At 36.7% G+C, this 15,878-nt stretch overlaps 1 protein-coding gene across 1 annotated transcript; it reads right to left on the bottom strand.

Annotated features, from left to right (window-relative positions):
- Window positions 1-11,610: 11,610 nt before the first annotated feature.
- On the bottom strand, window positions 11,611-12,979 carry LOC107042757. Its single transcript, XM_015263940.1, has 2 exons — window positions 12,794-12,979; window positions 11,611-12,705 (listed from the first exon to the last, which is right to left on the bottom strand). The coding sequence occupies exons 1-2, from the start codon at window positions 12,936-12,938 to the stop codon at window positions 12,305-12,307; spliced, it is 546 nt and encodes a 181-aa protein (XP_015119426.1). The 5' UTR covers window positions 12,939-12,979; the 3' UTR covers window positions 11,611-12,304.
- Window positions 12,980-15,878: the final 2,899 nt, after the last annotated feature.

The following is a 15,878-nucleotide window of genomic DNA, read 5'->3' as shown; positions in this document are numbered from 1 at the left end:
TCATTTTAAGGGTCAAAAATAATATGGTTCAAATATTTGACAGTCAGACTTTTTTAAGGGTCAGAAATTTTTAGGGTCAAAATCCAAAATCTTAGAGTCAGAAGCATTAAAGTTCACAACATATTGAGTCCGCAATCCCAACTATCCACTCTCCACAAATTGTAGAGAGTGGAGAGTAGCCCTCACCAAGCATCCGATCCCAACTCTCTACTCTCTAGAAAAAGTAGATAGTAAAGAGTTGGCCTGATTTTAAGGGTAAAAAATAATATGATTCAAATATTTGACAGTCAAACTTTTTTAAGGGTCAGAAATTTTTTTTAGGGTCAAAATCTAAGGGTCAGAATCAATAAGGGTTTGAAAATAGAAGGGTCACAATATATGATTCATAATCCGTAGGGGTTGGAAGGTTTTAGGGCCATAACATTCAGCGTTCACAAAAAATTTCGGGTCTGGGCGTTCAGAGAGGCATGAGGTCTAAGGTTCTAAAGATTAGAGGGTCAGATTACTCAAGGTTCTAAATCCACGAAACCCAGAATAGTCCTCCCCTCAGCTATCTACTCTCTAAAAGTACTCATGAGTAGAGAATTGGCCCTGTCAGTCCAACTCTCCACGATCTCTCAACTTTCTCTCCACTCCAGGAACAGATAGGCAGTCAACTCACTCTCTACTAGCAGTCTACAGGTTCCGTCAGGGGAGACTGCTTAACTCAGCAAACTGGAGCTTTGACGAGTTTCGAGGACTCTGGAAGAGGCAGAGTATGATTAGGAGTAGAGTAGAACGGATCTCTAGCTCAGGCCTTCCGCCATACAAGAAGATCGAAACGAGTCGAAGCCCAAGTCGAGTCGAGTTCATTAATAACGCGTGATACCAACCCATATTAATCATTATCGTGTATCTCAACAACTAGTTTAATATATCATCCTTTTATCTATTTGATACGCGAGTGGTCAATATACGAGTTCAAGCCTTCCAATATCCTTCATAACATCTCTCTGAGTGGACTCCCCGTGAGCTCACCGCCGTAGCAGCCGAGTCGGAGTGAAAGAGGATTAATCTCACGGAGTGAAGAATTGTAAATCTTTAACTGAGTTTAACCCTCGGGTTAAACTCAAAACGTCACATTTATTAATTTTTCAATGAATTAATTGTTTTTAAAATTGGTTTTCCACGATAACGAAAAAAAAATCTGAAATTATTGAATGATTACTTTAAAAAACTATTTGGGTATCCTTTTGACTCACTTTGAAAATAAAGGCGATAGCAATAATCGTTATTTTGATTTATTTAAAAATTTGCAAAAATTCGGTATTTTTGGAAAATCAGAATCCCGAGGATATCTTTGGCTATTATGCTTCAAATGAATTCAATCAGAACTTGAAATGTTTGTTTCAATGACACTAAGTTGGAGTTAAAAGATGATTATGATATTTATCTAGGTTGATTTGAATTTTATGATGATTTTTGAAAATGTTCGAATTTTTTATGAATTTTTCCCAGTGACTTTTCTAATGATTTCGTCAAATGCGATGTTTTAAACTAATTGAATTATGTATAAATAAAATTTTTCCGTTAACATTTAATCGGAGGGCTGAGAGGAGAAATAGAACTGTAAAAAAAACAAATAGTTGTATGGAATAAAGAGATAATAAGAATAATGATGGTGATAACATTCAACCAAGTTAAAAATCTCTCAAAATTATTTAAAAAGAAATCTTACTCAATTTGATAAAATTAAATAAACAATGAATTATACACGATAGAAGAACATAATATGCAAAATAACCATTCGGAATCATGTTGCTAATTTATTAACAAAAATAACTATACTATTATGCAATACAAGAGCAATTTCCCACTTGTTTTTCATTAACACAATTATATCCAGATCTTAGAAACTATCCCTCAGGAGGAACAACATGCCAGTATTACCAAACATGTTATAAGACATAGTCTTTTTCAATACATGACTAAGGACTATCTACTGAATATCAGTCAGCGAGACAAGCTCACACAGAGTATTCTAAATCTTTATAACAGATGTGGAAAAATATCAGAGGCTGATACCATTCAAATATGTAAAATAATAGTAAGAGTACTTTTGACAAAAAATAATGAATTGTGAGTGGTCTTAGTTTACTAATAATAACAATGACTTAAAATGAGTAAATTCAATGAAATTCGAATAATACACAGCTGGAACGACAATCACTGGCAAGTTGCAGCTGAAAATTTGACTGGACCCCAGGGTGTTTTTTCTGGTGAACACCCACACACCTACTACACCGCTTACGTGCCTACAAAGGAAGCTGAGGGCACAAAGGCCATTCCCAGAGGTGGATAAGTTTATCACGTGCATAAAAATGTTCCTCAGAAGATTCAACGTAATAATGGGGAGGGTGGATCAACGTTGAATGCTGGTACACCAGAAATGAACGAACAGGATGGTATGTTGAACGGGGAACCCCCATGAAACTTGAATGTCTGTCGTGATTTGATAGAGCTGTCAAGCCACTTTTGATGTATGATAGGATATTTAAAAAATTAGAATAATATAGAATTCAATCCATTTTGGTCCGTCTTCCATGGTTTACCCTATATTTTTCTTTTTTTTTCAGTTCAAATACTCCACGGACCGCAATTTTTATTCAGTTCAAACATCTTTTTAAATGTTCGTTAAATTCCACATAATAAAATTGGACAATCGTTTTTTTTTCAATTCCAACGAGATCATGAAGAAATCAATTTCTTTCCATTTTTTTTTGGCAGTGGCTATTTTCACCACTGGGTGGCTCACGCAGTGCACTTCAGGCACGAAGAGTGATTCACGCAGCGGATTCAAATATGCTACAATGTGATTCATGCAGTGGTATGATTTGTGTAGTTTCAGTGATTCACGCAGCCGGCTTGAGTTGTGGGCGTGTGATTCACGCAGCTTGTTGAGGTTGTCGGTGTGTGATTCACGCAGGTGTAGTTTCACTGATTCACGCAGCTTGTTCAATATCTCGGTGTGTGATTCACGCAGCTTGTTTAATACCTCGGTGTGTGATTCACGTAGCTTGTTCAATATCTCGGTGTGTGATTCACGTAGCTGGTTCGATACCTCGATGTGATTCCCGCAGCTGTATGAATAGCTGCTGGGTGATTCACGCAGTTGTGTAAATAGCTATCGGGTGATTCACGCAGTTGTATGAATAGTAGCCGGTTGAATCACGCAGTTGTATCAATAGCTGGAGAGTGATTCACGCGGTTGTCTAAATAGCTAGCGGGGGATCCACGCAGTTGTATAAATAGCTAGCGTATGATCCACGCAGTTGCATAAATAGCTAGCGGGTGATTCACGCAGTTGTATAAATAGCTAGCGGGTGATCCACGCAGTTGTATAAATAGTGGCCGGGTGATTCACGCAGTTGTATAAATAGCTATCTGGTGATTCACGCAGCTGTATGAATGACTAGCGAGTGATTCACGCAGTTGTATAAATAGCTAGCGGGGGATCCACGCAGTTGTATGAATAGTTGCCAGGTGAATCACACAGTCGTATGAATAGTTGCCGGGTGATTCACGCGGTTGTATCAATAGCTAGCGGGGGATCCACGCAGGTATATAAATAGCTGGAGAGTGATTCACGCAGTTGTATAAATAGCTAGCGTATGATGCATGTAGTTGCATTAATAGCTAGCGGGTGATTCACGCAGTTGTATGAATAGCTAGCGGGTGATTCACGCAGTTGTATGAATAGCTAGCGGCCGATCCACGCAGTTGTATGAATAGTAGCTGGGTGAATCACGCAGTCGTATAAATAGTGAATCGCATAGATGAATCACGTAGTTATTTATATGATTGGTAGGCTACAACATTCACAGCAATACGTAGAATGTTATCACCAATACAGTTATTTAGTTGATTCTCAATAAGTACATTTATTTTCATTCAATACTGTGAATATGAAGAATATAAAACGTGGAAAGTGAGGATATAAATATCTAAATTCAGGTTGGTTCAAGGAGGGTATTTATGAAATCTGTTATTAGCTAAAGAATTACCTTGAGACAGTGAGTTAAATTCGACATTTATTTCTTTTAGTCATCAATACATGGAAAATTCCTGTTTTACATTATGCAATTACAAATGGAGAGGAGATAATTGTTTGTGCTAGTTTCAGAAAAATTAGCCATCAGTGAACACTTAGAATTGTTGAACATATCAAGAACAAAAGGAGATTGAGATCAATTCGAACATTTATCAAGGCAAAGCTTGCAAAACCAATTTTCTCCTGTCTCCTTCTTTTTTTTCTTCTCTTGTTCTTTGGTGATCACACATTCTTTATGATGACCCAATTTGCATGAACTGCACACTATTTTCCCCCCCTTTAATGATTCCTTACACGTACTACACCATACAATCGATTTTTTCTTTTTTACATCCAGCACAGTAATCAACTTTTGCCAAGCATCAACTTCAAAATGTTCTCTGATAAGTACAATATCCACATCACTATCGATGAGTGCACCACTCAATGTTCCTTCATTCACGTCCCGCAAATCATTAATGTCGACATCATACTCACTACTTGCTGTTTGCTAGACATAATTTATTGGCAATATCCAACTCAACAATGACTCTTTTTTTTCCTTTTTCCCTCTCTGCTCATAACTCCTGGGCCCTTTTATTATTGTCAAACCACCTGGTGTATTGACTTTCCCCTTTTTACGTCCTCGTGATCGAACATTTTTCGGCATGATAATATCTTCAATTGATACCATCGATGTTTCTATTGTTGGTGGACATGAAGGTTTGTCTATAGTGAGTTTAGGAATGACACTCTCTGCATTACAAAGGGCATTAGACCCTTGTACCGCATTTGCCCCTGCAAGAATTATCTCTTGTGGTGTATCCTCACTCATGATTTCCTCAAAATCCTTAGAAATGGGTTCTTCCTCGAGAGGACATGTAATAGCTTCCAAATTTGCATTACTCTTACGAGGAACAATTTCTTGGATATGACCCTGAAATAGAATCAGGATTCAATTCCAAGATAATAACGTGACATATGTAGAAAATTAAGATTTGATTACTTTTTTCATCCGGATTCTGGCCAATCCGAACACAGCATTGCTCAAAAATTGTCAAAAATTCTGGTGACAATTTTTGACAAGTTTGAACAAATCCTAGTGAAGCTTCTCAATTGGTCTCATAACCAGATAACTATGAAATATTCTAATAATAAAATTAAGAGTTTGGCCGAATCCGAATGAAAAAAAAAAAACCTCCGAATACCACTCGACCTAAAAAATGAATCGGATTTTCCCTCTTGTTTCCCTGTGCAGCAACGATCAGGTGAAGTTTTCCACAAAAATCCCTTGCGCTGAAGCGCTCGGGATTTTGATCTGCAAAACTTTTCCCTCTCGTTGCTGCCCAACGAAACAATCGGGAAACATCCGATAATTTTTGAGGTCTTGTGATATTACTAATAATAATTTACCTGACCGGGCTTATGGTTGTGCCACTCATAAGAACTGGTGACCCGAAGACATGAGCCTGTTTCATCAACATTCAACTTGATGAATGCTGGACAATCGTTCTTCATTGTGCTAAATAGAAATTGTTGTATGTTAATTATTATGGTGCAGGAAGATTCGTATGATTCTGAAGAAAACCAGTGGAGTCATTTTTCAAATGTGATAACTTTTGTTGAAAGTTCACTCCTCTGGAAAACGATATGATTTTCATAATGGAAAATTTCTCTTAAAATTTCTCTCTCCCAGAATTCATCATCAAAATAATTGTATATTATGTATTTTGCAGTTCTGTCTGTTTTCAACTCTTCCCATTATCTTTCAAACATTGCTATGAACGAGTAATTAATAGTGGAGAAAGCAAAATAGTAAGTGCATTGAGTACTATGAAATCACCTGATCTTTTTCTTCCCCTGTCCTCTCGTAAATTCACCTGCCTGTTTACAATACCAATGTATATAATAATAGAATACATTATCATCCAAGCGTCTTTTTTTAGTTTTTTTGGCACTTTCAATTGTTCCGCTTTTGTAAATTGAAAATTCGAATCCTGTTTGTTGATATTTTTCGGTGAATTCATTCCATTCAGCTTCAGAGAAAATTTTCACTTCTGATAATATGAGTGATGGTATTTTTCCACTCATCAAATTAATTGTCGCCATTTATAATGAGACGTAGATATTTGCTTGCAAATGGTTTGAATATGATCAAATGACTAGAGGGAATGATGAACAATTGGTAATATTTTGAGAAGTGAAAGAAATGGAAGGAATATCGAGAAATTTTTGTTATTATAAAGAGTCACATTGGATCATTGGATATGACAATAGTTCTATAGACCAACACTACATTGACTCTAATCCAATCGTTGATATATGAGCCACGAGGTTGCGCTGGCCGACAATGCTTGAAGTAAATAAAATTTCTGAATTTACGAAAATAATCGGAATTTTGTTGGAAACAAAACTCTCCATCTTTTTTTGCTTCCGAATGAAAGCCTTACAATCGTTCCATTTTCACATTTTTCAATTTTTCTTGAAAATGATGTAGAATGTATGATAATGGCGAACTATTCTAGCGTAATCTACGTCAATTTCACTGCACGGAGAGACAAATTGGGGAAAAATTCTAGTGCCTAGCACTAATTCGAGGCGCAAAATGTCTCATCTCGAGTGATTAAATGAAAAAACAAGCCGGCCGCTGTAGCATGCGACTGGTTGCATGCAGCTGGTTGAATGTATTCAGTAAATGTTTCAACTGGTTAATTTTTCCTTTCGTTTCTACCAATTCCATTGGTAGTGAGCTTCCGAATGGAATTTATAAAAATTCAATTTTGGTTATTTCCTACAAATCATTGTATTTCAAGAACTAATGGACCGATGAAGCTGAAATCGTTCATGGGAGTCTAACTTCACATTTATAAATAGTGGCCAAAGTTTCAAATGCTTTCTTCAACTTTTCGCCGCATTAGACTCCACAAAAGCAAATTTCCAGCAAAGAAAATAGAAAAATCGCAATATCTCGATAACTTTGTATTGGAGGGTGGTATGTATATTTTGATTAAATCAAATAGAAGACACCGTCACGAGTATTTTGAAAAATAAAAATTGAAATCGGTGAGATAGTTTTTGGGATATTCAATCAAACACTTTTAACGAAGAAAATGAATATCTCCGGAACTATCCAACCGATTGCGCCCAGCCACAATACCGACCTATGGTATCATGAGTGCTACAATTTGAATGCGAGGTCAAAGTCTCTATCACAATTATTAACCTCCCGGGATAGGGAAGTTATTGTAATCACCCCGAAAATCGAAAATAGATTTTTCACCATATCTCCACGTTTCAAGGTCTTTCTAATGTTCCTAGACTATTTTTAACAAAATGTCTGTCTGTGTGTGTGTGTTTTACTAGGTATGTATGTGGTCAAAATTTACGTCAACGATTTCTCGTGAACGGATAATCCAATTTGCTTTTTTATTTTTTCAATCGATGGGTCTTCAGCTAACTTAGAGGGGATTAGATTTTGGCTGGAATCGATCGAGTAGTTTTTTAGTTTTTCCAAAAAAACATGAAAAACGAAGACTAAATTTGAAAAAAAAAAAATTATGGTATATATTGTGGTTTGAAAACCGGGAAGTTTTTGTTGTGAGCCTCAATGGCTTGCTCCCATTTTAACGCACCCCAATTTGGGAGCGAGCTTGCGAGCGACCAACAATATTGCGTAGACCAGCCGCACCCCTAGTTTTTCAAGTTATTGTGCGTACAACGAGTTCAACAAAAAATTGGGAAACGACGGTAACTGCCTAAGTCAGCCTGGGAGTATATACGTTTTTTTCCCCATTAGATAGGTATTTTTGTGCCAAATATTTCTTTCGCAAGTCGAATTGAACTCGGTTAAGTAGTTCTCGAGATATTTGCAAAAAACTAATTTCAAAGATGTGGTCATATCTCAAAAACTACTTGACCGACCGGGCTCATCTGGTGCCCAGAAGTGTATCCCAATAAGACCAATTATGGTTGAAAATAATAGATTGTTATCCATCATTTTACTCCTTTATTTGTGCGAATTCATTAAATTTGAAGTGCACATACACACACATATCCGCACACACAGAGCGACATTTCGTAAAAACATCATATCTCCACGTTTCATCACATTCTACATGATTTTTAGGCAAAATTGGAAAATCATGAAATATGGTATCCACAAAGTTTCCATTCAGAAGCAAAAAGGGAAATTCTAGAGGCGCACGGGAAATTTCCTTATTAGTTTTGAACCTTTCAAAATAATCTTGGAAATCAATGAAAGTTGATTGTGCTGTCAGGGAATTTTTAGAGTGCCCCAGCACTAGAATGTTTGCTATTCGTTCTATCCACGTACTTGTCCGCCCGACGTCGTTCATGTTCGGCTAGCCAATCAGCTGTTCGGGACTTACGCGTCAACATTTGACCTCGACATTCGACAACGTTTTCATGGATTCTGGAGACTTATTTGATGTAATCAGTGATTATTGTTTTCATTTAGAATGAGAATTTAATTCATCATATCAAATGAATTGTGATGTAATGAAAATCGTTGGAAATTAGTGATAATACTGTGTAATGACTATTTAGAGTAAAATAATTTGAATAATTCACTCGATGTAATCGTAAAATGAATGCGATAAAAAACAACCATCGGAATCAGACGTTTACTTTAATTACAGACTCCTTCATTAAACTAGATCAATTCAAATAATACTAAACAGAAATATCCATGACTAATAAAAAGAAAATAGGGCAAGTAAAAATTTTTCGGCTGTCATATAATTTTGCGTTTGCCGATAATCAAGTTTTCTTTATGACAACGGGGAACTTTCTAGTGATGTCAGAGTAATATCCCGGTGCTTACAATTTGCGCTTCGATTCTTGAATTTTTCAGCAAATTTACCTACGAAGATCCACGAATTTTCTATATGTAACATCTTTACGCTCGGTAGGCCACTAAAATTCTGGCTGGGAGTGATTCCGTGCAAATATCCTCAGTACGAGTGTGTGTCCGTATGCGTAATCAGGACTGAGTTCGTTGCGCCATCAAGAGATGGCGTTTATTGACTGAGGCCCACCCGACGCGTGGAGGGACAGTTTCCGTGGAGATTTGTAGGATTCACACAAGTAGTTTAGACTGACATCAATTTATAATAAACTATATCTATTCAGTCAAACAATGAATACTAATATTTGGAATACAAAAAGTAGAATGCCATAGCTAGAGATGCGAAGGTGTCATGTGACCCGTCATATGACCGTCGCATGTCCAGGGCTCGATGGACATGCGACAGTCATATGATCATGGTCACAAATATTTTACTAGTAACGGTCACAATCAATCCAAAAAATATGACGGTCATTTGCCATCTATGTAGAGGAAATTTCTGTTTTTTTGTCAATTTTTATGTACTTTTTTTTCGCATCAACCGAATGCGCATTTCGAAACAACAATATGACGGTCATTTCCCATCTATATCGAGGAATTTTTTTTTTCTATGACCGTCACAAATCAGTAAATATTTGTGACCGTCATTTTGCAACTATATGGGGGTATTGCTAATGGTGGATATTGCGTTGCGCGCGCCTCTAGTGGAGAAAAAGTGCATTGTTGAGTAAACAGCTGTTTTTTGTTTTTTATTTCTGATTCATGATTAATTTTCAAAGCGAAGCATAATTCATTATTAATTACAGAGATGGTTACTGTGACCATTTCTTGTGGTTTCCAGAGCATTGCGCTTGATTTTTTTCGCAAATCTACTTTATTGAAAGGTAAGTTGTGTCATAACCTCTTTGTTGAATACAAAAAATCTCTAATCATATTTCCACTGTAAATTTCTATTTTTAATTAAGAGAATGAATTGTCAAATGAACCATTAGTTTTCAATAATTGTTTTCCTCAAATTCAATTCAGGTGAGAGGCTTTTTCAGAGTCACCATGTTCGCGATGTCAAGGAGGAAATCGATGGAAAAAGACGTACAGTTTACGGTAACGTTATGTCGCAAGTGAAAATTAATAAGCCTGATTATCAGGTAACACTGCAGGTAAGCATCATTAAATAGGGCTAGTAATTGAACTGAAACTAAAAAATGAAGGTTCCATTAGTTAAACGATCGTCGTTCGATTCTCAAGACCAACTGCACGTGTCTTGCGGGGACGTCACGTCAAGGATGCAAGCATGTTGCAGCTGTGAGTATTTTTATCAACGAGGAAAGCACTACCTCTAAAACTGATTTTCCTCTTATTTGGAATCAACCCAGTGAAGCACAACGAGACAAATACAAGAAAGGCTGTAAAATTGGTGACCTTTTCCAGCAAAAAATCCCTGCATTAGATGAGAATTTTAGTTTTGACAAAGTGAAGAATGTACCACAAGAATATTATTCGATCAATAGTACTTTTATCAAATATTTAAATACAGAAAAAAATCTTGAAGAATCGAATGCTGACGAAGCCGAGGAAAAAGAAAAAGAAAAACGAGAATTGCTTGACTTATGTGAAATTCTTTACAGAAATCAATTCGATCACACTTATTCCTGTTATGAATCCGTTGAAAGCGATGAGGGAAAAATTAAACTCCAAAAAATTTCCTGTCCTGTAGAGTATCAAACACCTTATGAGGCAGTGAAAATTACAAAAGACGATTGGAGTAGAATCATCACAGAATCCCAGAGTCAATCATCCTGTTCCCAATGGCATTCCGAACGATACAACAGGATAACTTCATCATCACGAGCCCACCGCATTAAAACTAGAAAAGACCATTTCGAGAGTCGTGCCAAACAATTTAAAAATCAAAAATTTCAGGGGAGAATGACAAAAGCTATGGAGTATGGCATAAGAATGGAATCAGAAGCTCGTCAAGCTTTTATCTCACAGACAGGTTTAAATGTGTGTACAGTGGGTCTTGTAATAAAAATCGATCAACCGTATTTCGCAGCAAGTCCTGATGGAATCGTCATTGATGATCAGGCGCTCCTAGAAATAAAATGTCCCCAGACGTGTGAAAAATCAAATATCATTGACAGAGAAGGGAAAACATCTAAAGTTCCTTATCTTTTGATTGATAATGTCGGTGAAGTTACACTGAAGGAATCTCATGTTTATTATACGCAAATTCAATTCGCTATGTATGTTACAGGGTTGGAGAGATGTCACTTCTTTGTGTACAGTGAATGCGATTCTGTACGTTTCAGTGTAAGTAGAAATGATCGATTTTTAAGTGAATATATTCCAAAAATGGAAAGTTTTTATTTTCACCACTTCCTCCCTCTTTTCAAGTAATTCTGTTTGTATGAGTCTGCCTGTCTTCAACATGGAGTTTACCCCCCGCCCCCCTTGAATGTATCAGTGTTGTCTTACGTTCATCCATCATCACAACTATCATCAATATTTTTTGAATGGCACTTTTGGTATTGGTAGAAATGCTAGTTGTATTTATTAGGTTTATAGAATGCATAAATAAAGACAATGGTGAAATAATTTCATTTTGTAATCATTTTTATTCCATGAAAATCACTTCCATTATAATTTCATGAATCACTAATTAATGGGGGCAAACTATTTGCCATACTACAACACACATGCATTATGGAATTAATGTAAGGTAATAAATCGATGGGAATATGATCTAATATGTGAAAAAGCTTGATACGTTGAATACTCCGTTCTACATGGATTCGTACCGAAGCTATGTTGTATCCCTCCTCAACCTCATCGTCCGTAAATTGAGGATTAAATGCAAATGGAGGAATTGTCAAGATAGCATCGCGTTTCAATAATTCTGAACGAATTTGTGGGAAACCTTTATCAGCTAAAACCTCATCCCCCGACTCGAGCAATTCCAAAAATCCAGAATCATTGGTAATGAAAGAATCAGTTGTTCTGCCTCCGTAAGCTTCAGACACTTTTACAATCAATCCGTTGGGAGAAATAACAATTAAAAATTTTACCGTAAATTTTCCTTTATAGTTGGAGTACAGTAGCACTCGTTGTTCAAGCGTAGGTGGAGTATCGACTGGTATTTCTGTACAATCGATTATGCATCGGCAGTTATGATATTTGTGAAATGATTTTGGAAGATTCTTCTTTACACTAGCTTTTGATGGCCAAAAAATCCAAGATTTAGTAGCGGCTGTTAAAATCCCTAATAGTGAATAAAAAGTTCGAGATGCGGTAGTAGCATGTACATGAAACAAACACCCTAATGCACAGAAAGTGATCCCCAATTTCACCTTCATCAAAAACAATAACAATCAATTTTCTTTCCCGAGTTTTCGGTAAACAGTGGGATTGTCATCATCGACTCTCTGTTTGTCAATGGATTTCAATAACATAAGAAAGAATGTACGAGTAACACCGGCTAGTTGACGCATAGATGTATCTGTTTCAATGTCTGGAAATCCAGTGAATCCTGGATTGTATACTTCATCAGGACCGCAACTCATATCTTGAGTTTCCTTCACAGGTTGATCCACAACAATAATTTTCGTCTGTGAAGGCGGAACAGTATGTATTTCAGTCTGAATAGAAACGTCTTGTTGCTCGCGAGCACAGTACATAAAACTCGGTGTGGTGGTCTCTATTTCAGCGAATGGTTCCGTTTGGATAGACACGGTTTTCATTTCCAATTGTTGGAGACGCACGTCTATATCCTCTGTAAAACATAATCGTCGTTCAATGTCCAATAACAAATCACTGAGCTCTATTAACAACTTTTGTTATTTACATAAAGCAATGTTTACCTTCACGATATTCCAAATGATGAGGCGAGCTGGATCCTCCACCCATAAGATTTCGTTCTGCTAATTTCACTGCCCTCAGAGTTTTGGGTGGTTTCGGGTTATGGACTCCAGGAAAAACAGTGGGAATATACGCTAACTCATGCATGTTATTCGATATTTCCCCCCCTTCGAAGTGCTCACAGCAAATTCGTGACTCTGACCCGGGAATCCAAAGTTCGCCATCCTGATTCCTGTCGAATGATTTTGACATTTAGAATCATACGAATGAGAATAAAATACCTAAATGATGAATATCTTTAAAAAAAACAAATAAGANTGCCCTCAGAGTTTTGGGTGGTTTCGGGTTATGGACTCCAGGAAAAACAGTGGGAATATACGCTAACTCATGCATGTTATTCGATATTTCCCCCCCTTCGAAGTGCTCACTGCAAATTCGTGACTCTGGCCCGGGAATCCAAAGTTCGCCATCCTGATTCCTGTCGAATGATTTTGACGTTTAGAATCATACGAATGAGAATGAAATACCTAAATGATGAATATCTTTAAAAAAAACAAATAAGATACAACTGACGCACTAATTGGAGTATTAAGAAGCTACATCCATCATATTAATAAGTCAGGAGTTTACGTACCTCCGATTAACGACTGTAACCCATTTCTTCTTCCTTTCTGTTTCCCACTTTTTCCCCGGAAATCGGTGAAAACTCAACTCTGGATTCCTCGATTCACTGTTATTACACCCAATAACACAACATATTCTCTTCGAACTCTCTATTCCATCCATTATTTGGCTAATAAACAATGCGTCAACACATAAACCAATTAGATTTGTGTAGATAATTTTATTCGATTTATTGGTTATGTTTAGATCTCAGATTTGTACTTTCTCACCGCTAGCCGGCGCGTCGAGCCGTTTACAATAGGCGTATAGATGGTTTGACAATCATTTGCCTATAAATAATTTGTGACCGTCATTTGTAATTGGAAAATTTATGACGTCACATGACCGTCATTTTTTGGTCATATGACGCGATCTTAAAAATGACGGTCATTTCGCATCTCTAGCCACAGCTGTGGTGATTTGTGTGGTCAAGTTTTTAATAATGATGATGATGATAATCGGGAGTGTTCGAGATTCTCCGACTGATCTCGTCAGTCTGTCCGAGGGAGAGTATTTGCTTGCGCTGGTGGTAGGCTCCGTCGATAACGTTGGGAACTGACTGAGGCCGAGCCGCCACATTTCAGTGGCAGTGGATGACTTCTGTGTTATATTGAAATGAATACGCCGATAAAAATCAGAATAAACGAAAATAATTAATATCATTCAGTGGATATCAGTTAATAGATCGCTGAGAGTGAATCCATTTAGTATAGGTCCGGCACGAATTCATAACGCGTGAAGATGTTACACATAAATCTCGAGTTGAGAAAGACTAGCTCGCCCTTTTTTCTCTCCGTCCATGCAGTTTATTTGGCATTTAGTAATTTGGTGGATTGAATTTCTTCAAAACACTTATAAACGAATAAATCCACTCGAGGGTATTTTTTTGAATGAAATATATGAAAAAACTGAGGAGAATGACAATAAGCATATGAAAATAAAGTAAAACTAGGTCTTCAAAAGTAATTTTTTAATGATTATCATCATCATAAACAACTTCAACACCTACAAAATAACAATTTTCGCAATGATTTTTAAACTTTTAATGATTGATTTGTTAACCACAATCATACTGAAGTAGAGGTACTATGTATCATGTTGCGGATAATACTAAACTAGAAAATAATTGTAGAATTTCCCCAAGTAATCATTCTCATTGACAATGAATTATTAATGATGACTCCAAGAAAAACTCATTTCATTTCTAGCTGAAATATTTGTTTTTTAGTCTATTCATATTTTGTCGTCTTTACTGCGGCTCCCTGAAATAAGTTGAATATGCTGATTAACCACCAGAGAGCGTCTTGATCTTGTACTCGCGCATCAAGTCTCCACTCTTCATACCAAACGTACAAAAAAAAAACCAATTGACTTATAACGCAGAAGACAAACGGTCGCATGATCTCCTCTTTGTCTAGATTTCATCACCACATCTGTTGACATATTGTTATAAAAAATCTCATGTTTGTTTGTCTCCATTAGAAAATCCATTAACACAAATGGTAAATAATCAATTATAGTGTTATTCAATGATTATTTGATCATTAATTAGTGGGTGAATGGATTGGTAAAAAATGTGGTCTTGAAAATTGTTGGTTAATTTACAGATGGCGGCGAGGAACAGTAGATTTGACGATAAAATAAAAATTGACTTGGCAACACTCAAAATTTACAGTAAAGTTGATTGGGAAGATTTCACGCGCCAATATCAATTATATACTGGTTATAAATTTTCCGTAACCCACAGTCGTTCGGTCGAAAGTGGCAGAACAGATAGTACGAAAGTTTTGTATGATTCAGTGCATTATTATTCAATAACCTGGAAGTGCGAACAAGCTGGTCAACCTCCAGCGAATGATGGAGATCCTAATAAGAAGAAACGCAAGTGAGTTCCATCAATCATCTTTTATTTAGCACTTTTCTTCACAATCCTTATCTAGGTTATATAAGAAATGTTTGTTTTCCAATAGGTCTATCAAGACATGCTGCAAAGCCTTCATCAAGATGAGAACAAGTGACGATGGGAAGTATTTGTATCCAGTGGATTACTGCCAAGCGCATGGACATGCTAAATTCCAGGTGGGTTCGATGTTCTTATGCAAATTAAAATTTATATTTCAAATTATTGAATTGTGGAATAAAAATCAGGAAATTAGCCAAATTTCAGTCCATATGATTAAAGAAAGATATTGATTGAATCATCAATTTTTCATCCAATTGTAGGATAGCATGGAGCAAAATGGTATCCTACGAATCCAGCGATGCAATCATCGAGTGATCATGACGCAGCAGGACCCTCGAATTCAGGAGTGAATGACCATCAAGAGGACACACCAATTTCACCTTCAGTTGAGACATCAGGAATTGATTCAGAGACAGCCGGCGGATAAGGGGCAGAAGTATCAATGATCGTTCCTCCACAGT

This window comes from Diachasma alloeum, unplaced genomic scaffold (genome assembly GCF_001412515.2).
Source record: "Diachasma alloeum isolate Michigan unplaced genomic scaffold, Dall2.0 Dall_scaffold_00516, whole genome shotgun sequence".
NCBI classification, from domain to species: Eukaryota; Metazoa; Arthropoda; class Insecta; order Hymenoptera; family Braconidae; genus Diachasma; species Diachasma alloeum.
This window is presented reverse-complemented; position numbering and strand designations above follow the sequence as displayed.